Genomic DNA, 24,641 nt, shown 5'->3' on the forward strand with positions numbered 1-24,641 from the left:
CAGCAACGCAGGATTCCTAAATATAGAAGAAGCCCGGAATACAACAGGGGAGAACCCCAAGGACAAAGAGAGGAGGTCCGGGAGAGTTAGAAAGTGCCATGTTCCCAGTCTGCGCAAATTCCTCTTATCTGTCAAATTTTGCCTCTGACCTGTGAAGAATTCAGATGCAGGGTTGAACATAAATAAAGGGTCCGTTAATGGGAGAGTGTTGGAGATAACACTATGTATTTATGAACTACGCATGTGTCCCCAACGTGCCTCTATTCATTCATGATATTTACACAATCAGCTTGGGATAGCTTAGATAGAGTTTGTAGCAGGGATAGTAGTTATTAACCTGTCAGTTGCACATTGACCAGTCGACTAAACTGTGTCCAGATGTCACGGTGTTACTGTGTGTTACTGTATGCCAGTGTGAGCTCTTACCTGCTGACTGAGTCGGGGCAATGTCCTGGCCAGCGTTGGAGGGGAGGATCAGCGCTGGAGCAGGGGGGGACGTTTTCTCCACAACCTCTGCGAGACCAGGACAGATAGAGCCAGGGGAGAGAACAGTGCAGTCAGACTTTCTGTGGTCTTTAAACTGAGTGCTTCAATGTGAGTGCTCGTCATAAAACTCTAATACAGAGCGCTGTAGAAATCAACAATCCCAGTGGACAGAGATAAATCACTCTTCACCATCAAGTGCTGAGCTGACAGCTGTTTAAAGATTTTTCCAGCATGGATACGTATTGAATGGAACATTCTTGCGTTTCAATTAAGATAATCCTAGACTAGAGCCTGGAGAACACCCATCACAAATGGCAGGTGCTCTTTCCACTATGACGATTAGACCTGTCACAATCATTTGTAATCTGTCAGGTAAAAGTGACCGAAAAGCACCAGTGGAGACCCACTTACATAGTGTACAGTACAGTGCCAAAACAACCATCATAATTAAATAACTTGCACACTTTCCCCTGTGAGGGTGAGTCCAGCCCAGTGAGACTGAAATAGCAGCAGAGAGAGTAGAGGGAAAGGGAATGGATGAGACACCTGGGTAGGCCGGCTCCATCCTCATGGTAGAGACACCGGGAGAGAGCTGTGGCTGTCCAGCCTCGACCTCAACTACTGGCCTACTACTAGCAGCCTCCAGAATAACCAGCTCCTTGAAGGACAAAACACAAGACAAACACAATATGGACCAAGGGGGCAATGGACTGATCCATATAGACATGTGAACTCGGAGGTTTCAGTGAGCAAGCGCCGCTCATGCACCGCTGTCATGCGTGAGCTTGTCATATAGGCCGCTCGGCAGTAAACTCATTACAGATCAGCTTGCATGACAGCTGAAGGAAGGAATGTGCTTGAAGGGATTGTAGAGCAAGATGGTGGAAGCGAAACATGTGTTGTCATTGAGTATACAGGGTCTATAGAATGCCCAAGTCAGTTGTGTGGACTCCAACTTGACTTCAGCTTTTTAGACATTTGGAGTTTCTCAAAGTGGATTGCGCAACAGTGTTCACTTACTCCATTTTTAAAGAGTGCTTTTCAAGAGTTTCAAGCAGCTGAGTCTACTTTACCGCTGAAAGAACCAAGACCAGATAATGTAAAAGAGAGCTTCTACATTTACATAATTCAAAAGTCATAATACAATACTAAATCTATTACAGAAAGGTTTCAGGACTGTTCAGTGTTTGAGACTCTTAGGCTGCGTTTAAACATGCAGCCCGATTCTGATCAGTTGCTCAATTATTGGCAGAAGAGCTGATCTGATTGGTCAAAAGACCAATTTGTGGAAAAAGATCAGAATTGGGCTGCCTGTGTAAACGCAGCCTTACAGTATGAGGCTGGACAAAAGCACAAAGAGCAAAGTCTAATGAGCTGTGAATGGCATTGACATAGACGTTCCTCTGTGAATGCTCTAAGTGCTCTTAGGCTGAAAGCATGGAGCATTGATTGGCTCAAAGTCATGCAGTGGTGATGCTGACTTCATGCAGAGGTGATGCTGCAGGCTGCTTCTGCAGGTCGCTGCCATAGAGGCTAAAGGATGAATACTTCTTCTTGCATGCAAGAAAGCTTATTTATTTCCGTTGTTTTTTGCAGAAGAAACCCAACCTACCTGCTCAGGTGCATCTGTGGCAACTGGCCATGAAGATACAATAAAAACAACACAGAAAAAGAGTGAGTTCAAAAAAGAGTGGGACCAAGGTTTGTCAGAGGCAAGTACATCATTTATTTGTATTATATTTCTCCATTAAATATCTTCAGGCTTTTGAATACGTCAATAAACCCGGTTGGGGCCAGAGAGGACCAATGATTTGCAATCCATAAGACTGTCACCTTCACAGGTACTTTTAGCTGTTCATGACCGTGTCGAACCATGATATTTTTCATAGCAACGGACAATTGTTAATCAGTAAGGATGTTCCACTAACACCTTATTTTAAACACTGGCCAAATGCCATGTCATAACTCAACCCTCTGGCATTTTTACGGTATTCCATTCTTGAGGTCATAAAAAAAAAATGTATTGTTATGAATGTAGCATAACATTAGGCGTAAAATAAATTCCCTCCACCATGGTTCTTAGCCCCTTGTGGCATGCAAACACTAATCAACACAGGTTTGGGCAGTGACTTTCTCCTCTTATCGTTTGTCTGAGTCTGTCCTCTCCATCGGATCCTCTGTGCTCAAGAGAAGTTTAGCTGTAATTTGGACAGGTCTGTGCATTCTAATGCTGCCAAGTTGCTCTTTCCCTCACCGGCTGCCAAGCATGTCCTGAATAATAAGAGAGAGGAACTCCATCTCTCCTCTCTCTCAGAATCCAGCGGTTTGAGAGGCGAGGGCAAGCCAAAGCATGTGAATCCTCATCATCCTATCTAGGGTGGATCTGAATTGGTGTCTGGGTGAGAGATGTTTAAAGACCCCCACACGCTCGCGCATACAAATACAAATCTGTTCTGTCTTTTGTTTCACTTATGTGCTGCCTTTTGTTGAACGGGTGGATTACGAAAAAGTGCGCTGGCACTGTAGGTACACGATATTCCACATATCAAAACAGCCCAGCATAGTGAAAAGACAAAAGCATGGCCCCAGGGTCCATGTGTTACAGTCTATGATGCCAAATTCCACAGAGCACTGCACTTTAATTCTAAAAGACCAAGCAACTCCCATCTATGAGTCACACTGAGTCCCAGCTCATCCCAATGTTCTGTCTCTGTCTTTCTGGAGTACATTAGTAAAGATGGCTGCTCCTCTACTGGTGCTTACTGTTTGATGTTGACTCACCTGGTACAGAGGGAATTGTGTGATGTTGACTCACCTGGTACAGAGGGAATTGTGTGATGTTGACTCACCTGGTACAGAGGGAATTGTGTGATGTTGACTAACCTGGTATTGAGGGAATTGTGTGATGTTGACTCACCTGGTATAGAGGGAATTGTGTGATGTTGACTCACCTGGAATAGAGGGAAGCTGTCTCTCAGTGACGCTCAAGGCCTCCACTGGTTTCTCAGGTGTCGGAAGGGGCAGAGGCGGGGCCACAGGCTCTTGGTGGGTGATCATTGGCTTGTTGATGGTCTCAGGTTGGCTGGGAAGTTTGGGTAGTTGATTGGGTGGTTTGGGCTTGTAAGAGCCTGTGACAGTGTAGCCCATCCCACCAGGGCATATCTCCTTGAATTTTGCTAAAAATGTTAAAAGAAAAATAAGTACATCTATTCTTTATGCAAGACAAAAAAAAACACATCACAAACCACTTCGGTCCCAAAGAACTGAGATCGAAATGGCCACATAAAATATATTTATTTCGCATAATTCATAGCTATATGACTAATTTGATTGAAAATAAGTTAGGTCAGGTTTTTGTTGAAGCAGCTTCACCACGTGTAGATCAGTCTCTGAGTTCTTTCTGAGCTCCACATACAGTGCATTCGGAAAGTATTCAGACCCCTTGACTTTTTCCACATTTTGTTATGTTACAGCCTTATTCTAAAATGGATTAAATAAAAAAAATCCTCATCAATCTACACACAATACCCCATAATGACAAAGGAAAACATTTTTTTTTTTTTTTATGTTAGCAAATCTATTACAAATAAAAAACAGAAATACCTTATTTACGTAAGTATTCAATCCCTTTGCTATGTGACTCAAAATTGAGCTCAGATGCATCCTGTTTCCATTGATCATCCTTGAGATGTTTCTACAACTTGATTGGAGTCCACCTGTGGTAAATTCTATTGATTGGACATGATTTGGAAAGGCCTGTCTATATAAGGTCCCACAGTTGACAATGCATGTCGGAGCAAAAACCAAGCCATGAGGTCGAAGGAATTGTCCGTAGAGCTCCAAGACAGGATTGTGTCGAGGCACAGATCTGGGGAAGGGTACCAACAAATGTGTGCAGCATTGAAGGTCCCCAAGAACACAGTGGCCTCCAACATTCTTAAATGGAAGAAGTTTGGAACCACCAAGACTCTTCCTAGAGCTGGCCACCCGGCCAAACTGAGCAATCGGGGGAGAAGGGCCTTGGTCAGGGAGGTGACCAAGATCCCGAGTTCCTCTGTGGAGATGGGAGAACCTTCCAGAAGGCCAACCATCTCTGCAGCACCACCAATCAGGCCTTTATGGAAGAGTGGCCAGACGGAAGCTACTTCTCAGTAAAAGGCACATGACAGCCCGCTTGGAGTTTGCCAAAAGGCACCTAAAGACTCTCAGACCATGAGAAGCAAGATTCTCTGGTTTGATGAAACCCAGATTGAACTCTTTGGCCAGAATGCCAAGCGTCACGCCTGGAGGAAACCTGGCACCATCCCTACGGTGAAGCATGGTGGTGGCAGCATCATGCTGTGGGGATGTTTTTCAGCAGCAGGGACTGGGAGACTAGTCAGGATCGAGGGAAAGATGAACAGACCAAAGTACATAGAGATCCTTGATGAAAATCTGCTCCAGAGCACTCAGGACCTCTGACTGGTGTGAAGGTTCAACTTCCAACAGGACAACGACCCTAAGCACACAGCCAAGACAACGCAGGAGTGGCTTTGGGACAAGTCTCTGAATGTCCTTGAGTGGCCCAGCCAGAGCCCGGATTTGAACCCGATCTAACATCTCTGGAGAGAACTGAAAATAGCTGTGCAGCGACGCTCCCCATCCAACCTGACAGAGCTTGAGAGGATCTGCAGAGAAGAATGGGAGAAACTCTCCAAATACAGGTGTGCCAAGCTTGTAGCATCATACCCAAGAAGACTCAAGGCTGTAGTCACGGCCAAAGGTGCGAATAGTGTATGTAAATGTAATATTTCAGTTTTTTATATATATAAATTAGCAAACACTTCTAAAAACCTGTTTTTGCTTTGTCATTATGAGGTATTGTGGGTAGATTGATGAGGGGAAAAAAACTATTTAATAAATTTTAGAGTAAGGCTGTAATTTAACAAAATGTGGAAAAGGTCAAGGGGTCTGAATACTTTCTGAATGCACTGTAATGTGTCCTCTCTGCAAGACTTATCTGCTCCCATAAGAAACCAAGGAGACACATTGAGTCATATCAATAGTGATAAAGACACTAAGCTAAAGTCAACCACTTGTCTCATTCTTGAATGTCTTTGTGCAAATAGTAGTTTGTAAAGGCTTGACTAGATGTGTTGGAGAAGCTTCAAATATCAAAGCTTTCATATATGTCGCAATGAATGAAAACGAAGTACCAACCATTACACAGTGTAGCATCCACCTATCCAATTTCACATGAGAATAGCACATGCTATCTACAGGTGTAGGATCTTAATTTTATCACTCTTTTGTTGCTGAGAATTTTCGCTGAAAACCCACACTAACACACGGTTATATTAACAGTATTGCACTTTTCATGTAGCCTACTTTTGACCAGCTAATAGCCTAACCCAGGGCTCTCCAACCCTATTCCTGGAGAGCTACCCTCCTGTAGATTTTCACTCCAACCCCAGTTGTAACTAACCTGATTCAGCTTATCAACCAGCTAATTATTAGAATCAGGTTTGCTAGATTAGGGTGGGTGTGAAACCCTACAGGATGGTTGCGCTCCAGGAGCAGGGTTGGAGAGCTCTGGCCTAACCACCGATCAAGCACCATTATGGACTAAACGTTAAAATCCTGTTGCTGCAGGATAATTTTACTGTGACAATATACGTCAAATTAAGATCCTATATCTGTATGCTGTTTCCCATTTTACCAACAAACAAGAAGTTAGAATGTACCAAAATAAACTCTGTCTCCATCTCAATTGAGAGAATCATGTCAGCCAATTGCAGTTAAACCCCTACATTGATAGTGAAACAAATATATCAGAATAATCAGTTACTAATCCAGCTACCTTGGCAAAAATGCTGCACTTCACATCAAGGTTAGTCCTGAAATTATTACACTAATCCTACAAATCTGCTCAAGTTTATTTTCTGATTAAGGAGCACAAGTCTCTTATTTACTCTTATAACAGCTCTTAATCTTACCCACAGAGACATTCTCACATGGGAAAAAATGGGCCCCGTTCCAAGAAATCATCCCCTGACTCTACCACCCACACTCTCCATAACAACCTACTGTACCACACTGCAAACCTGGAGGATCTGGCAACCGAAGGAATCTGGCAATCCAGATGAATTTGACTGGTGTTAATTAGGCCAAACAAGGTCATTCAGTAATGTCTCTTGGAGCCCAGACAGACAATACAGGCACAGACCGAGAAAAGGCTTAAACTCCCAGGTCTAATGGAACGTTTGGCTCAACGTCATCAATGAATTAAGACAGACCTTTTTGAGTGGAAGTGTGAGGACTCAGCAAACAGCTTCTATCTATTTAGTGTGGCTGTGCTCCACATGATCTGCAGGTGTCTGCTATTGTATCACCAAAGTGAACACCGACCATAATACCCGTACAGATTGCACTGACAGAGGGGGAGACGTGGTGGAGTACGGGGAGACAGTGGGAGTGTGGTGGTGGGCTACAACTGCATCTAAAAGCATCTACTTGGCAAAGCAGTTAACCACATGCACAGAGAGAGAGAGAGAGAGAAAGAGCGAGTGTGTGTGTGGGGGGATGGATGGATGGATGGATGGATGAAGGCCATTGGTCCCACATTTCCATCTCTCAATGTCAGAGTGGTGGAATGAATGGGTGGAGGTGTAGTCTGTCTGGAGCTCAGAGGTGCTGCCGTTGGGGGCCTTACCTGTTCCTGGCAGGGGGCACTTGTCACAGCGCGGGCCCCAGGCCTTGCCCACACTGCAGCAGCACAGCTGTTTGCTCAGCTGAGCAGACACCGGGTGCAAACACTGCTTCCCCGAACTGACCAATCGGAAACAAGCCCCTTTCTCCTCGTGGACGGCAGGGGTGTCAGCTGAAGAGGTGCGGAGGAGGGTGGAGGGAGAGGGGCGAGGGGAGGTGTGCCACAGTAGGGGGAGACACATACATGGGGGAGAGAAAAGAAAGAAAGAGAAGAGAAATAAAGAAGTCCCCCTTCACCCGAATCCCCCCGCCCAACACAGAGTACAGTACTCACACATTTATAACAACGACATCAAAAATACCAAGAAAAATGTGAAAGATCTCAGGGGTAGTTAGCTGCTCCTGCTGAGACATTTCATATCTTCAACACAGGATTTTTGAGCTATGAAGAAAGTGTTGACTAAACTAAACGCTCAAACACAAAACACACTTACAACATCAAAAGCTCTTTGGGTGTACAAACATTGAGTGCTTCATGCCATTGCTTCATGCACTAGTTAACAAAATCAAACGCTGACCCAAATAAAAGCATGCAGTAGGGTTGTTTGAGTGTTTCTGAATGGTGCACATCATGAGGGGTTTAAGCAGCTCAAATCCTGAAGTGTGGGAGTAGGAGTGGAAACTGTGGTATGGCAAGGCACCAACGGAACAAAGACTCTCTAAGGCTTTGACCACCAAGTAGAGCTAGAACCATATGATGTTCTTTCAGTATTTCTTCATTTTTCAATTGGTAAGCTCTCCTATCAATGGTAAATCCGTGCTAATACAAATGGACCATGATATTCCTTTATTTCTCTCTCACAACAGTCTCCAAAACCCAAAATGTGACTATGTTGTCCTGTTCAGACCAAAAGCAGGCATTAATGAGTTCATGCACATGAACTTCAAATTAGAAGTACTGGAGTTTACAAAACATAATTCCAAGAACAGTGAAAGGTAATAGCCTTTTCTTTACCAATTCCTGTACAAAAGGTCACAAAGGCTTGTTCCAAAGTTTTAATTCCTCTAACATTTTCCCCTTCAGGCAGTTTGTGTGGTGCATTGTTATTAGTCAAAACAGGCGGAAAGAGTTCTCAGGTTTCCAGTCATTAGGTTGACAAAGAGAGGGTGTGTGTGCGAGCATCTGAGCACATGTGAGCGTGTGTGTGTGTGTGTTACTGTTGGAAAGGGGGGCTCAAACCGCTGAACCACTGTCCCCCCAAACCCTCTACAAAAATGGTGACGGCGCCTCTGAGTCTCACACTTCACAGCTCGGACACACGGCGGAAATAGTGCATGACAGGCAGCAATCATTTTCTCTCTAGAGTCTCCACTCACTTCCCAAACTCCATCCACCCCCCTCCTCCCTCCTTCTTACCACCCACAGTAAAGTTGCCACCAATGAATACCAGTGACTCCAACTCCCTGATGTGGCACCACCACTGTGTTTAACACACTTGAGTCTTTTAGAGTCTCAGAGACAGTCTAGCTAAAAGGGCTATGGCGTGACTATGGGGTTCTGTTGCTAAAGGCTTCTCGAAGAAAACTAGAGCAGACCCATGAATAGGCCAGTGAATGCCCCAATGATAGGATCTATCCCTTTGTCAGATGTTGGGAGGTAGCCCAGTAGAGGGGAGTGGGGGAGGATAGGGGAGATGGAGGGATAGAGAGAGATGAGATTGCTGGGGTTCTGTTAGATTGCCCTGGATGGCTCTCCCTCCATTCCTAGACAGTTGCTGTATTTGTGTCCCATGATGTTACCCTATTTGGAACTTAATCACGCGTGGTTTGTGAACTTCAAGCAGTCATTACTGATGTATTTTTAACCTTTTGGTCAAGAATTTTTCAAGAAATGCAGTCTTGCACCAGTGGAATGTTTGATGACGTGTCAGAATCCCCAAATACAATTTAGTCACAGTTATTTTAAGTGCTACGCATGGAATGCATTGGTTTATTTTTGTTATTAGTTTAGTTGGACACAGGATGTACATGTATGTAAATGTCAAGTGTCATTCTGTGGTACAGTAGGGCATTATTAGTGGCGTTCACAATGGGTAGGCCAGTTTTGGTTGGTTACTGTTGCGGTCATGCACATTATAAGCCAATCAACACGCAAACACGCAGTACAGGGGAGGGTCAGGCTATATCCTGGTCCTTCATCAACACCAATATGTTTCTCTCCTAACTCCACTCTGCTTTTCAGGTCAGCAGAGAGCTGGCCAGAGTAACTCAGTAACTCAACACACACAATGAGGGGAGAAGTCTAGACCTGACATTGGCGGTTCAATGACAGGCAACATATGCAGGGGAGGGGGCAGACACAATGGCTGATGTCACTGATGAATTTCAAATGCCTCCTTTTTCCATGTAAGAACAAAACGGTAGCAAGGCTCCTTGCCGTAGCCAGTGATGTTGATGAATGGCCACTCAGGTTTCATTAGCAATGAGATAAATAGAGGGGAACCAGGAGGAGAAACAAACCAAGAATGACAACACACACATACACACAAATACGCACACACACACAGTGGTCGGATTGGGAGAGACAACAAGCCAGCAGGGAAATTCATGCTAGACCAGATTATATTGGAACAGTAATTAAAGGCCATCACTGTTCAATCGCTCTCTGACCAAAAACCCAGAGAACATAGAATCAAGTCAATGGGATTTTAATCCGTCAACCCTCCCTCTTTCCCTCCCTCCATCCGTCCCTCCTCCCGTCCCTCCCTCTTTCAGTGGAGAGAAATTAGATCTGTTGTGTTTTCAAATGCTGTGGCTTGTGCTCCATGCTCTGAGGGGAATCTGATTAATATGATAAACACCATGCTTTTCATCCATGCATTTTCATCTGTTCCCACATTCATATGCATATCATCAAAACACAGCCTTTGCAGTATGCTTTGCAGCATTCTCAACATTCTTACACTGCAATCCTGACTGTTTAGGCTCAATTAATACAATTTCAAAGAAACGTATGGAAAATGTATGTCACACCCAAATATGGCACTGAGAGAGAGACAGAGAGGGTGGGGGGTATGGAGGACTTACGGATACAGGTGGAGAGAGTGGGGTCAGGGATGAAGCCGGCCTTACAGCTGCACCTGTAGCTGCCCATGGTGTTCAGACAGTCTCCGTTGGGACACACACCCTGCAGGTGGCACTCATTAAGATCTGCAACAGAAGAACAAGGAGAGGAACAAAGTAATACACTGTTGATATACATATTAGTGTTTATTACACAGTACAGAAAGGAACATGAACTGAATGTGCATAGAATAGAGTTGTGTGCAAAACACAGCCTGTATGCCTTATACATGTGAGTTGGCAACTCCACCGATTACCATCATTTTGTTTGTTTCTATACATGAGTTTGTTTAATAGCTCACAACAACCACATTCATATCACAACCCTGGTGTAGCCCCTACGTAACTGTTGTGGTTCAAGGCAGCTCCCGTAGTTTTAGGTTATTCATGTGGAGTTGAGCAGACAGTTTCAGGTCTCAGCCATAAATCCTGGTTAAGGAGTAACCTTATAGAAGAGCAGGTTGATTTCCTTAGTTCAAGGTCTGGGTTATGAGGCTGGCCGTGGGACTAACTGCTTTATGCTTTCCGTCCTCATGGGTTCGTTCACTGGTTCACTGCAGCTGGACCATGTCAGCCAGTCACTAGAGCAGGGTTTCCCAAACTCGGTCCTCGGGACTCCAAGATGTGCACGTTTTAGTTTTTCCCCTAGCACTACACAGCTGATTCAAATAATAAACTAATCATCAAGCTTTGATCATTTAAATCAGCTGTGTAGTGTTAGGGCAAAAACCTAAACGTGCACCCTTTGGGGTCCTGAGGACCGAGTTTGGGAAATGCTGCACTAGAACCAAACTTGTTCAGGAAGCAACAGCAGGGTAGACATAATACAGTGGGGAAAAAAAGTATTTAGTCATCCACCAATTGTGCAAGTTCTCCCACTTAAAAAGATGAGAGAGGCCTGTAATTTTCATCATAGGTACACGTCAACTATGACAGACAAATTTAGAAAAAAATATCCAGAAAATCACATTGTAGGATTTTTTATGAATTTATTTGCAAATTATGGTGGAAAATAAGTATTTGGTCACCTACAAACAAGCATGATTTCTGGCTCTCACAGACCTGTAACTTCTTCTTTAAGAGGCTCCTCTGTCCTCCACTCGTTACCTGTATTAATGGCACCTGTTTGAACTTGTTATCAGTATAAAAGACACCTGTCCACAACCTCAAACAGTCACACTCCAAACTCCACTATGGCCAAGACCAAAGAGCTGTCAAAGGACACCAGAAACAAAATTGTAGACCTGCACCAGGCTGGGAAGACTGAATCTGCAATAGGTAAGCAGCTTGGTTTGAAGAAATCAACTGTGGGAGCAATTATTAGGAAATGGAAGACATACAAGACCACTGGTAATCTCCCTCGATCTGGGGCTCCACGCAAGATCTCACCCCATGGGGTCAAAATGATCACAAGAACGGTGAGCAAAAATCCCAGAACCACACGGGGGGACCTAGTGAATGACCTGCAGAGAGCTGGGACCAAAGTAACAAAGCCTACCATCAGTAACACACTACGCCGCCAGGGACTCAAATCCTGCAGTGCAGACGTGTCCCCCTGCTTAAGCCAGTACATGTCCAGGCCCGTCTGAAGTTTGCTAGAGTGCATTTGGATGATCCAGAAGAGGATTGGGAGAATGTCATATGGTCAGATGAAACCAAAATAGAACTTTTTGGTAAAAACTCAACTCGTCGTGTTTGGAGGACAAAGAATGCTGAGTTGCATCCAAAGAACACCATACCTACTGTGAAGCATGGGGGTGGAAACATCATGCTTTGGGGCTGTTTTTCTGCAAAGGGACCAGGACGACTGATCCGTGTAAAGGAAAGAATGAATGGGGCCATGTATCGTGTGATTTTGAGTGAAAACCTCCTTCCATCAGCAAGGGCATTGAAGATGAAACGTGGCTGGGTCTTTCAGCATGACAATGATCCCAAACACACCGCCCGGGCAACGAAGGAGTGGCTTCGTAAGAAGCATTTCAAGGTCCTGGAGTGGCCTAGCCAGTCTCCAGATCTCAACCCCATAGAAAATCTTTGGAGGGAGTTGAAAGTCTGTGTTGCCCAGCGACAGCCCCAAAACATCACTGCTCTAGAGGAGATCTGCATGGAGGAATGGGCCAAAATACCAGCAACAGTGTGTGAAAACCTTGTGAAGACTTACAGAAAACGTTTGGCCTGTGTCATTACCAACAAAGGGTATATAACAAAGTATTGAGAAACTTTTGTTATTGACCAAATACTTATTTTCCACCATAATTTGCAAATAAATTCATTAAAAATCCTACAATGTGATTTTCTGGATTTTTTTTTCTCAATTTGTCTGTCATAGTTGACGTGTACCCATGAGGAAAATTACAGGCCTCTCTCATCTTTTTAAGTGGGAGAACTTGCACAATTGGTGGCTGACTAAATACTTTTTTTCCCCACTGTATGTCCGGCTGGAAGAAAGTCAACAGAATGTTCTCCCCCGTATACTTCCTTATAACAGGAGACAAGGAGTAAACAGCTTCTTAGCTGTTTACATATATCTTGTTCATTTCTTTTGGTATCCAGTTTACAAGTGCAGTTTGTTATTGAGAGGGCTAAATATTAAACATGTGTCCGAGTTATGTATCAAAAAGAGAGCTTTGTTCCACATGATGTTTCCCCCTAATTCTGTTCAACGTGATACATTTTATCACTTTACGTGTTGTACTTTCTGTTGCAAAGTGAAAAGATGTACCAGTACAGGAGCATCATGTACACAGAGAGTATGCTAGAAGCCTGACACATGACACTAAGTGGATCCTGTACATGAGAAGAGCAACATCACATCACCGTGTGGTACTCTAACACCAGCCGATAGCGTGTTGATATCTTTCCATGTAAGTCATGAATATTTCAGAGGCTACATCATGTCCAGCTCCATATCACAGGAGGCTCTGCTGTGTTCTGTCAAACTATACAATAATCACTAAACAGGGGCAGAGACGTCATTCCCAGTGACGTTTCCCCTGAATTGGTGAATGAGGGCATTCCTTCCTGCCCCACAGGACAGATGATCAAAATCACCTTTCTTTCTCAGGCAGATCTCAGGCGGAGAAAGATGTTTGCGTTAACATTATTTTCTACGACACCTCTGCCGGGAATATCAATGAATGGCAATTATTATCTACGGGATGCGCCATGTACTCAAACATGTCTCCACTGGTGGTTTCACAGTTTCAACACCTGCACCACTCCTCCGAGCCACGCCCACCTGCACCACTCCTCCGAGCCACGCCCACCTGCACCACTCCTCTGAGCCACGCCCACCTGCGCTGTCAATAACCGCACTGACAGAATAATTACCCACAAGTGAATCGAGTGGAGGAGAGGTGAATTCACTATTTTTGTCCCCTTGGGGCCCCACAGAGAACGGCCCACTGCCTCTGATGACACACTGAGATGAGTGTGCTACTGTGCTGCTGGGTTGAGGAGCAGCACAGGAGCACAGCTACCATTGGAAATGAGACCCTGGTCTCAATGGGTTCCCCTGGTTAAATAAAGGGTAATAAATCACTGCTCACTCATCACCTTAATCACTTTGTACTCAGATCCGCTGCCTGGGCTGGGACTTATTAGTTCCTTTGAATTCATTTTTAGAATTAATTTGTAGAAACATGAGTTTGGCCAGTCTGTGGCTTCAGGCTCATGCGATGGTGCCTGGAGAGCAGGCCAGCAGCGGAGAATATCCTCTCCACACTTGCAGAGCCACTGGGGATGCTAAACATCCTTTTGGCCACTCTTGCCAGGCTGGGCAGAGATGCAGAATAGTTTTTTTTATTTCTCTATAGGTAGGCCTAAAGGTTTTTAGGCAAAATAACCCAATAAACAAACAAAATTGACTGTGTCCATAAAATGTATATAGTATGTATAAGCTGGAAGTAAAGGCCTAAGCATTGTTGTTCACTAGTTTACTCCAATTAGGGAAGAGGTGGTGGGGTTGGAAAGTAATAAAGGGAAATATATTTTAAAAAAGGAAATGTATATGCATGTGTATATATGTATGTATATATGTATGTATGTGTATGTGTATATGTATAAATTAAAAATAAAATAATAATAATAATAACCCAATCAAAACGGAAAGCTCCTTGAACGTGGGACTATGCCAGGCCTATTGGGCCAAAATCTATTACTACTGTATATATAATAGAACAAAAATGAACAAAACGTTTAAGAGATCTGATTTTGAGTTTATAAGTACTTTGCTACAATGACACACTTAGTTATCTACCCACCTCGTTTCTTTCTTTTAGCATGTGCACGTAGTAAGTACACCATCATACTTTCGGGATACGTGTCTTTTCAGATTCCACAATTATTATTTAGTTGTGGACACTACATCACCGCACTCCCTCTCTTGCTCTTGGTCCTCATCTTTGTAAGTCACCTTGATTTAGCACCTGTCTGTTTTATCAGTTTCTTTATGAAAATATTTAGCGACCTCCATGACAGTAGCTAAAGCAAGGGGCTATAGCAGCACATAAGTAGACTACAAATGCATTCTGGGCCGGGCATGCCCTGAGCTCGTGAAGTGAATACTACTGGAGCGCTATTGGAGCAAAATTGGAGCGGGCGAGAAGGCCGACGCTCCAGCCTTTGGGAATCTCGCTCCCTGCTCTAGTCAAATTGGGCACGCTCCACTCTTCGCTCCGCTCCAACTCCACTCACATACTCTGGCTGGGACGCACCTGCCCATTAGCCACCACAACATTCAGCAGCGCCTGAGAAGTGCAAAACTAGAGTATGTGGGAGGGAGATTGGCTTGTCCAAGTGAAGTCATACTGAACATGACCCTGCATAACACCACACCTTGCCCTTCCCTCACCGCTTCAGAACTCAAATGGCTCACTGGGGAATTTAATCAGAACCTGGATCAGAACCGGACACACTGACTCCACACGACTTTAAACCAGCCGAGCAATCCTCTACCTGGTCTCGTTATTCACTCCACTTCCTATATTGGACACAGTCACACCATGTCCGGCGATTAGTAAACACACGTACCTAGCTCCAAGGAAAACAAATTGGAAATGAAATCCAAATCGGCCCTGTAAAATAAGGGGGAATAATAAGGGGAACAGGATGTGGTGGATTACAGGGTGAGTCACAGCACCTCCACAGGAATAGCCAAGTCTGGGCTCCTGGGCCCTGGGCCGGCGCTCTGTTCTCAGCCTGGCAGCACTCCGACTAGGCAGCAGGCAGGGCTCAGCTCCCCTTTCAGAGCCCTTTCCGCCTGGCAAACGCTTTGGCGTGGTGGCACTCTGCCTCATGGAGAACCAGTGGAACCCTGGCAGATGCCCTCTATTGGTTGTGCCATGCACTACAGTACCAGTGCTGTCAATTAATGGGATTCCTTTGAAGAGAGTAGGGAGTGATGCCATATGATGTCTCCTGATATCTTTAATTTCTTCAATGTACCATCCTCTGTTCCAATATAATTCTCAATGATGTGGAATAATGTAGTGTGCTAAGTGTTGGGCAGTTGTTATTTTAGACGAAATGCCACAAGCTCAATTTGAAGGATAAGCCTTCACTATTTCAGAACCCCTCTCTGTAAGATCTGACCGTTCAAACAGCCAGCTACCATGGAGAGGAGCAGGGATCTGGGTTTGCAGCTGAGAAGAGGAGAGCAGTATGGGTTATAAATGATTTCTGAAAAAGTGAGCAGTCAGTTAAGTCCCTGAGCAGGCCTGTGGCCCATATGGGCCCCTCACAGACACTGAGACTGGCCTTCTCTCTCTCTCTCTCTCTCTCTCTCTCCAACTTTCCCTCTCTATCTACATCTCCCTTTCTCTCCCCTTGAATGGAGTGCTGAGTGAATGTTTTAAGATGGCGCCGACAGACATGGCAGCCCTGCTTCTAGCTCCTAAGCAACTTTGCAGTATTATAATAAAACATGTTACATTACTACATTACATTATTAGCCCGGAAAGTGTTTTGTGTTATTACATACAGCCGGAAATAACTTTGGGATATCAGAGTGGTGGTAACTCACCAGCATTCCGACCAGAAATACGACTTTCCCGAATTGGATCCTTTGTTACAAGCATTTCGCTACACCCGCAATAACATCTGCTAAATATGTGTATGTGACCAATAAAATGTGATTTGAATGGGCCACTGTAGGTTCAAAAGTCGCATGGACAGAGCAGGCTTGATTTAGTGTAACTCCTCTGAAAGTGACCAGGCCTGCCAGCCTTGATGTATTGTAGTCATCGTTCGCTATCATATCCAAATTCAATACAGATTAGGGAAATCTATCAAATATGGCACCTGCCTCTTTTCCCTCTCATGACTGTTTTGGTGTTTGGGGTCCTGCTAGAGTAGGATTGATCACTGACGAGCAAGTGGAGCAAGTCAAGAGGATAAATATATATATTTTTTTTATCCTTGATGGATTTCAGGCAGCTCTGGGAGACAACAAATGGCAGCTGGCACACTAGGGTTGTAAATTAAGAATATACTCTCTCTCGCCTCAGAGTGGGCTGGGTCAGTGTGTCTGTGGAGGACTGGAAGGTGAGGGACCAGCAGAGGGTGCTGTGTACAGGTAGACAGGCCCACACTGCCCAAGAAAGGAGTAGATCACACAGGAAAACAACACATTAACAAGAGAATTATATCATTTTCAAAATGAAGTATATTCATTCCTCGTTTCTGGTTTGTAGCCCTGCTCTCTCGTTGGGTTTTATGTGGCTGGTGACAAATCACTTCTTTAAGGCTCATTTCTCTTGGCAAAGCCCTCCGCCACTCTAAGAAACGCTCTCTGTGTGAGAAAACACAAGCAAAACAATGACAGTGGTAGTCGCAGAGAGGTTGAACAAGAGGTGGGCCGCAGCTCTTACCTTGGCAGTGGGAGTTGTTGATGCGCTTGTATCCCTGGGGGCAGTCCATCGCGTGTCTGGATCCTCCTGCTGTCAGAGGAATAGCTAGAGAGAAGAGAGAGAGAGAGAGAGAGAGAGAGAGAGAGAGAGAGAGAGAGAGAGAGAGAGAGAGAGGAGAGAGAGAGAGAGAGAGAGAGAGAGAGAGAGAGAGAGAGAGAGAGAGAGAGAGAGAGAGAGAGAGAGAGAGAGAGAGAGAGAGAGAGAGAGAGAGAGAGACAGAGAGAGCGAGAGAGAGAGAGAGACAGAGACAGAGACAGAGACAGAGACAGAGAGAAAGAGAGAGAGAGAGAGAGAGAGAGAGACACACACAGAGAGAGAGAGAGAGAGAGAGAGAGAGAGAGAGAGATTTTGAGTATGCAAGAGAGAGACTTTTACATGACTCATAACAATATAGAGTATATACAGTGCATTCGGAAAGTATTCAGACCCCTTCCCTTTTTCCACATATTGTTACGTTACAGCCTTATTCTAAAATTGATTAAATAAAACATTTTCCTCATCAATCTACACACAATACCCCATAATGACAAAGCGAAAACAGGTTTTCACTAATTTCTGCAAATGTATTAAAAATAAAAAACAGAAATACCTTATTTACATAAGTATTCAGACCCTTTGTTATAAGACTCAAAATTGAGCTCAGGTGCATCCCGTTTCCAATGATCATCCTTGAGCTGTTTCTACAACTTGATTGGAGTCCACCTGTGGTAAATTTAATTGATTGGACATGATCTTTGGAAAGATGAATGGAGCAAAGTACAGAGAGGTTCTTGATGAAAACCTGCTCCAGAGCGCTCAGCACCTCAGACTGGGGGCGAAGGTTCACCTTCGAACAGCACAATGACCTTAAGCACACAGTCTCTGAATGTCCTTGAGTGGCCCAGCCAGAGCCTGGACTTGAACCCGATCGAACATCTCTGGAGACACCTGAAAAAAGTTCTGCAGCGACGCTCCCCATCCAACCTGACAGAGCTTGAGAGGATCTGCAGAGAAGAATGGGAGAAACTCCCCAAATACAGGTGTGCCAAGCTTGTAGCATCATACCCAAGAAGATTAAAGGGTCTGAATACTTATGTAAATGTGATATTTAATTGTTTTATTGTTTATAAATTTGCTAAAATTTATAAACCTGTTTTTGCTTTGTCATTATGGGGTATTGTGTGTAGATTAATGAAGGAAAAAAACAATGTAATCCATTTTAGAATAAGGCTGTAACATAACAAAATGTGGAAAAAGTCAAGGGGTCTGAAGACTTTCCGAAGGCACTGTACGCTTCATTCTCTCACATGTCAAGGTTTTTCAAATGCATAAGCATTTCTACTAATACTTCTGACTGATGGGAGTAGACAGCATTTGATGACTCATCCAGAATTGTTTAGGAAGGAGGAAGCCCACTCTGACAGTCTCTACTCTGACCTGTTCAACACAAACATGATCCATCAAACAAAACCTTGAGTAAGAACCAGTGTTTCATCTGACAGACACGTGCATGCATGCGTAAAACACACACACACATACAGTTGAGTTCATCACACTCAGGGGAAGTGCCACCTAGTACAGTCACACAGTTTATCATGACTCCAGGCTAGAGGTGGCGTCAGGAAACCTGCCAAGGATAAAAACCATCACACTTGGTTTTGATTGATGACAGGGTGCTTAATCCCACTTTGATCTGAAATCACTAATGCATGGCATTGTCCTCCTGACGCAGGCCTCTCAGCTTACTAGCTGTGTAGCTAGCTTACTAGCTTACTTACTGTCTGATAGCTGTTTGAGGACTAGAATAGGGAACCTCTAGGGAAAATGAGAATCATGGCAAAATAAAACATGTTTTGCTCCCATATGGATTTGAGTTCAATGCCAGCACAAGCATCCATTATATGAAAACCAAATGAAAGAGGAAAATATGGGGTAAACCAAACCCCCCCCCCCCCCCCCCCCGTCTCTCATATGGTGCACACATGCACAGCAACTGATCAAACCCATGAACAAACACTTCCTCTCAAGCATTCAACTTTCTTATCCCTGGCCACACAAACCTCAAGGACAAAACATTGTGCAAAAACACCCTCCTACCTCCGCTTCCAAATGCCAAACATCATGTAGCCTTACTATTTCATTTCCAAAGGTTGACATTAATTGCTTTCATTGTAAAAACTCAACGAATGGAGCCAACATCTGTTAATGAAGACTCTGTTTGAGTTCCAATGGGCTGACAGGGGAAGAGGGAGGAAGAGAGCCTGAGGGCACAATCAGAGTCCTCAAAGAGGAACCTTTAAACCGCATTGCCCATGGTACCGCTGGCTCAGAATAAATCTAACAATTTCAAAGCTGATGGGTGATCGCAAATGGAGAGTTAACTCAAAGTCTGCTTACGGTAATAAGGGGGAATCTAGATCTACTGTGGCAGACGGAAGTACTGATGGAGGGCTTTTCAGGCCCCGTAACAGGGTGGCACCCAAATACCTAAAAGCAGATTGATAACTTGCTAGCCTGCTCAACAGGGAACAAGGCTATGTTTGTTTGCGCGTAAGCCAATTTATTTACCAGCTACAACTGTCTCCGGGGCACAATGGGGCAGTTAACACGGCGCCCACACATAAATGCTAACCTCACGCCCCTGCCATTCCTGACTCCCAACACAACCAGACAGTACACTGTGCCTTTGTACCTTTCAACAGGAGACTTTTGGGAACAAACTGGTGAAGGCCTTTTTTTGTTCAGTGCGGAAACCAGGGAAGTAATGGTAGAAAAAATGTGTGGTGATTGCTGACATTGAAAGAGTCTACCTGTTAGGTTAGACAGGAGTACCAACTAATCAAGTTAAACTTGATTCTCAGGCCCAACAGGGAAAAGTCTCCCTGACAGAAAATGAGAGTTAATGAAAAAGCTGTCATAAGATTATTTGATAATGATTCAAGCATAATTATTTAATTTCCAAGGTGCGCTGAGGGCACAGAGTACTTTGATGCCTGTCTGATTGAGGCAGACTAATAGTATTTTTCTGGGCTACAAATTAGTTTTTATGAGCTCTTATTGAGTACAAGCTATTCACGTGAGGATATCCACCGCCCTCCAGTTAAATGAGGAAAACACATATTTCTAAGCACGTCCCACCCCTGTCTCCTCCCACCATCCCCTCAGTCCCCCAATCTCTCAACGATCCCATAGCTTTGGCATGAAAGAAACAAAGATAATTCTAGGGAGTCCTTTAAGCAGCACCCTGGGGAGATGGTTGGAATGGTGTAATGCAAACATGGGCCTAACCTTCCCCTACTGGGTAACAACCAGCTAAAATAGCCCAGGAAGAGAAAGACAGGACAGCCACGTGGGAACACAGACTACTGGCATGGAGACATCCAGGCTTGTTTTTAATAATAATAAAATAAATCAAAAGGGCCAAAAGCCACCCACCTTTTTTTGATCTGGATAAACACAAGGGTCATATAATGTTTCCAAATGAATGTGACTCTGCGTTTTTATTTTGCCTGTTGCCAGCTGATACAAGTGACTGGGCAACTCGGGAGAGTGCATTAAAGACACATTACAGTGTAGATTTCACTGGCACCAGGGGAACGGTTCCATCTCTGGGACTATGCTTAAGATTTGTCAGACGCTGAACTGGGTGTCATGATACAGGGTTCCTCAAATTCAAAGCTAGGATTTTCATTGAAGGTAGGCTAGCAGTGCCTCAAGAGCAGCTGCTCTGAAATTACTGAGGGGCTGGACATTCTGTTGTTACTTGCAGTAGCTAGGCTACATTGTGTAACTTGCCTAAGGTGATGAGAGAGAGGCTGTGTCATGTTTTTGAAACCAGACCTCCACATTTCTCAGTCCTAGCATATTTGTTAGCATCCCAGCATAGTTCTAATTTTCCAGAACTATAAACACAAAAAGGGGAAAGATCAAGATAATGTGTCTGGGTTTCAGTCTGAGTCTGTACGAAAAAAAGAAAATCCAAATATGGATGATACAAGCACGGCAATGTTGTAATGCTCGTCTGGGGGTAAGAGAGGGAACGATTTTCACCTATTGTAGCCCTTTACACTTGTACCCGAATACGGGTTGAAAATTGCACTGATAAGCCCCTAAATTAGAACACAGTGGCTGTACAGTAACATGCTATAAATGACGTCAGAGATCAGGCTCTGCGCTTCACAGCGCTGTATGGGTTTTGACTGACAGTCATTCTGAACTTGAGCACCGCACGTGACAAGAAGTTGCCCCCATCCCTCCCGCTAATTGGACAACTTTGGCAATTTTTTTGTTGTCTGAGTGAGGGAAATGCTGTCAATTAAGATGACTCGTTGTATTTTGAAAGATGAAACGTTGAGGATTAGAATAAGCACTGCTTTGATGTCATACAAGCAAGCCAAACACCCATGAGTCCAAATGTGCACTTCACATTTCCATATCATAAAACCCATGCCATATACAGTGTCAAAACATTGTATCACTGGGTTTGATGTACAGTTACAAGATGACATGGCATCATACCCTGGGTTGTTCTGAACAGAAGGAGCCTATGTTTGTCTATTGTGAAGAAAATTCTCAGCAGAACACACACCTGAAGGCACTCATGACTCCTTTCTATGCACACCAAAATTACGATCTGTTTCTCTGAATTGCCCTGTGAAAGCCTAACACTGTAAGATCGTATTTTATAACTTATAGCTTGTCATGTTGTTTTTTTACAATGGGACGTTTTTTGGATTGCGTAAACAACAGTAATTATATGATGGCGGGGACGCAGGGTTGTGTTCCAAACAAAACAACTACAAGTGTGTTTGCTCTAGTTCCTCAACGGCACAGCTAGGAGAGCTCAAAAAAGCACCTTATAGTTGAAGACTCTTCTTTGAGTCATAAAAGTGCATTGAAATGATTTAGGAACTGTGCACACTTTGGAGAGGTGCATGGCCACTTGGAGACACCAGTTAGTTCTCTCACTCAAACCCTTGTAATTTTGTCTTATGTTGCACCTACCCCACATTTTCCAGGAATAATCTTATCATGTTACTGAATGTATCCAGAGTATTTTCAGATTTCGTTATCAACAAATGCGACGAAAAGTACAGTAAATGTAAAATGCACATAAAATCAACAGTGTCATGTTTGGATTCAGTCTTGTGTCAGGTGAACTGTTGTGTCCTCATATTTGGCCTAATCATTTTCCCATAATCTCCAAACTGTTCCGTTTCAATTGCTACCATGCTTGCATATGCTTTTCATATTTCTTCTGTAAGAAACATTTCAATTTAGCCCTATCCATATAGGCCAATTCCCATGAGTGTAAAGGGTTACAAGAAAGTTTTTAGAGGATTACCATGAGGTGAGTGCGTGGACTGAACACCAGGGGTCCGGTTATTGGAACATAACTGTGGGTCTGTGTCTGGTCTGGGTCTGTTTGCTATGTGAGTCAGCACATTCACACTTGCGTGTCTTCACTGAATTCTACTGTTTCTCCAACTTCCCCCCCACCCATCACTTCCTTCTGCCCCCTTCTCTGTGAAAAACCATTACCCCCCTTTTTTGGCAGAAGCTGGGTTCCAATGTGTTGATTGTCTCGATACAAAAACTCATTTTCTTGGATGCAGTGAGAAACTGCACATGCCAGTAAACTGCTTCCACAGTGCCAGTAAAGTGTATTACCTGATTTATCTTCAACTACTGTGTCTCGGCAGCAAATAGCCACACAGTATTCAGATAGCTGAGACAAATTTCATTGGGCTGAGATGTCCTTATTTGAGTGTACAGTTCATCTGTCTCGTTCGCTCCCTGTCTATCCCATGACAGTCTCTCTTACTCACCATTTCTCTTATGACAAAGGCTAACCACTATAATCTATACCAGTCAAAGAGTGTTACTTGTATTACATTTACATTACATTTTAGTCATTTAGCAGACACTCTTATCCAGAGCGACTTACAGGAGCAATTAGGGTTAAGTGCCTTGCTTAAGGGCACATCAACAGATTTTTCACCTAGTCGGCTCGGGGATTAGAACCAGCGACCTTTCGGTTACTGGCACAACGCTCTTACCCACTAAGCTACCTGCCGTACTTACATGGTTTTGGGCACTTCTGGCATTTGTGGAACCCCCAGGATGTTCCGATGCTTTGACAGCATTCCTCCTGCTTGCTGAGACCAGGGAGGGCCTTGCCACACTGGCATTTAGAAGAGAAAGAGAGAGAAAGAGAGAAAGAGAGAAAGAGAGAGAGAGAAAAGGAGAGAGAGAGAAGCACAGAGAGAGAAAGGAACAGCAGAGGGAAAGATTAAGTGAGCGAGTTCAGTATTTTCAGCCGGGAAAAAACTCCCTCCATATTCCTCAAATTTGGCTGGCTGAAGTAAAAAAGCTGCACAATAACGCCTCACGACATGGGCTTGTGTGCCATCAGCATCACACAATGCCCATCTGTCACTCCAATTCCAACTCTCAGACAGAACAGCTCTATTATAGAACACATCCTGTCGCCAAGCTCCCTCAGATGGACACACACTGATAAGGGAACACTCCTCGGCGCCTCGCCTGCTGATGGAGACTTTTCACCACAACGTCAATTTGACTGTAAAATGTAAACCAAATTGAATGGTGATCTGGAGTGGATAAGATGGGCGAGGTGCCAATACTGCTAATAACTTTGTATGTATTTAAGCACTGACATGGGTTATGGGGCTATTTCTAGTTGCTTGGTGTTGATAACATCTTTATTCTCTGGGTATAAACCTAGCACACTGAAAAATGAGAGGAAGGTTCTACACCTGCATTGATTTAAATTGAGGCATGGTTGTTTTTTTCCTTTAAACACACATCAATTTAGATTAGCGTAGATTAGTTTGATGGACAAACAGCTACTTTGATTGTAGTTTTTCAAATGCAGAGAATGATCAATGGCTGGCATTGAAGCAGAACCCTCTTATTTCCACTTTCTCCAACCCCCACCTTTCCCCCTGTCCTTCTCTGACCTGTCTTCCAATATTCTCACTCTGCACTCTCAACACTTCCAGTTTTCCTCTCTCTACCCCACTCTTCACCTCTATCCCTCCTCTCTCTCCATCTCTCCCCTCCCCCTCCCTTCACCCTGTCCCTCTCTGACCTGTGTGCCAGTGGTCTCTTGGAAGCAGCGTCCCAGCTGGCTGTTGGAGGAGACAGGCTGGTACTGGGGTACGTAGCTCTGCTGGTTGGGGTAGATGATGTTGTGTGCCTGCTGCTGGATCTTCTGGCTGCTCTCTGAGTGGTGGTAGGTGTAGTGGGACTGGGTCTGGGAGCGGTCATTCTGCCCATTGCCTTTCACCTTCTGCCCATTAGAATCCAGCTGGGAGACCTGGTGGATCTGCACTGAGGCCTCTGGAGGGTGCTTCACGTGGATGTTCACGATGCTGGGGGCATATTTCACTGGGGGAGACAAGGGAAAGAGGAAACATTGGGTCAAAGTTATTT

General features: G+C 44.3%; 1 protein-coding gene across 4 annotated transcripts in view; it reads right to left on the reverse strand.

Moving 5' to 3' along the window:
- Positions 1-24,641, reverse strand: part of LOC311129508 (latent-transforming growth factor beta-binding protein 1-like) — a 130,304-nt gene that overhangs the window by 39,034 nt on the left and 66,629 nt on the right. For 2 of the 4 annotated variants that reach the window (XM_084161806.1, XM_084161803.1), the window contains exons 7-15: positions 24,298-24,596; positions 23,268-23,367; positions 17,166-17,249; positions 10,261-10,383; positions 7,178-7,345; positions 3,438-3,662; positions 2,099-2,121; positions 1,033-1,144; positions 427-513 (exon numbers count right to left, since the gene is read on the reverse strand). In XM_084161806.1, coding sequence (XP_084017932.1) covers positions 427-513; positions 1,033-1,144; positions 2,099-2,121; positions 3,438-3,662; positions 7,178-7,345; positions 10,261-10,383; positions 17,166-17,249; positions 23,268-23,367; positions 24,298-24,596 — 1,221 coding nt within the window. The remainder of the gene's footprint in view (positions 1-426; positions 514-1,032; positions 1,145-2,098; positions 2,122-3,437; positions 3,663-7,177; positions 7,346-10,260; positions 10,384-17,165; positions 17,250-23,267; positions 23,368-24,297; positions 24,597-24,641) is intronic. The other 2 variants (XM_084161805.1, XM_084161804.1) reach the window with 2 other exon arrangements.

Source organism: Coregonus lavaretus (genome assembly GCF_964263955.1).
Source record: "Coregonus lavaretus genome assembly, chromosome: 1".
Lineage (NCBI taxonomy): Eukaryota > Metazoa > Chordata > Actinopteri > Salmoniformes > Salmonidae > Coregonus > Coregonus lavaretus.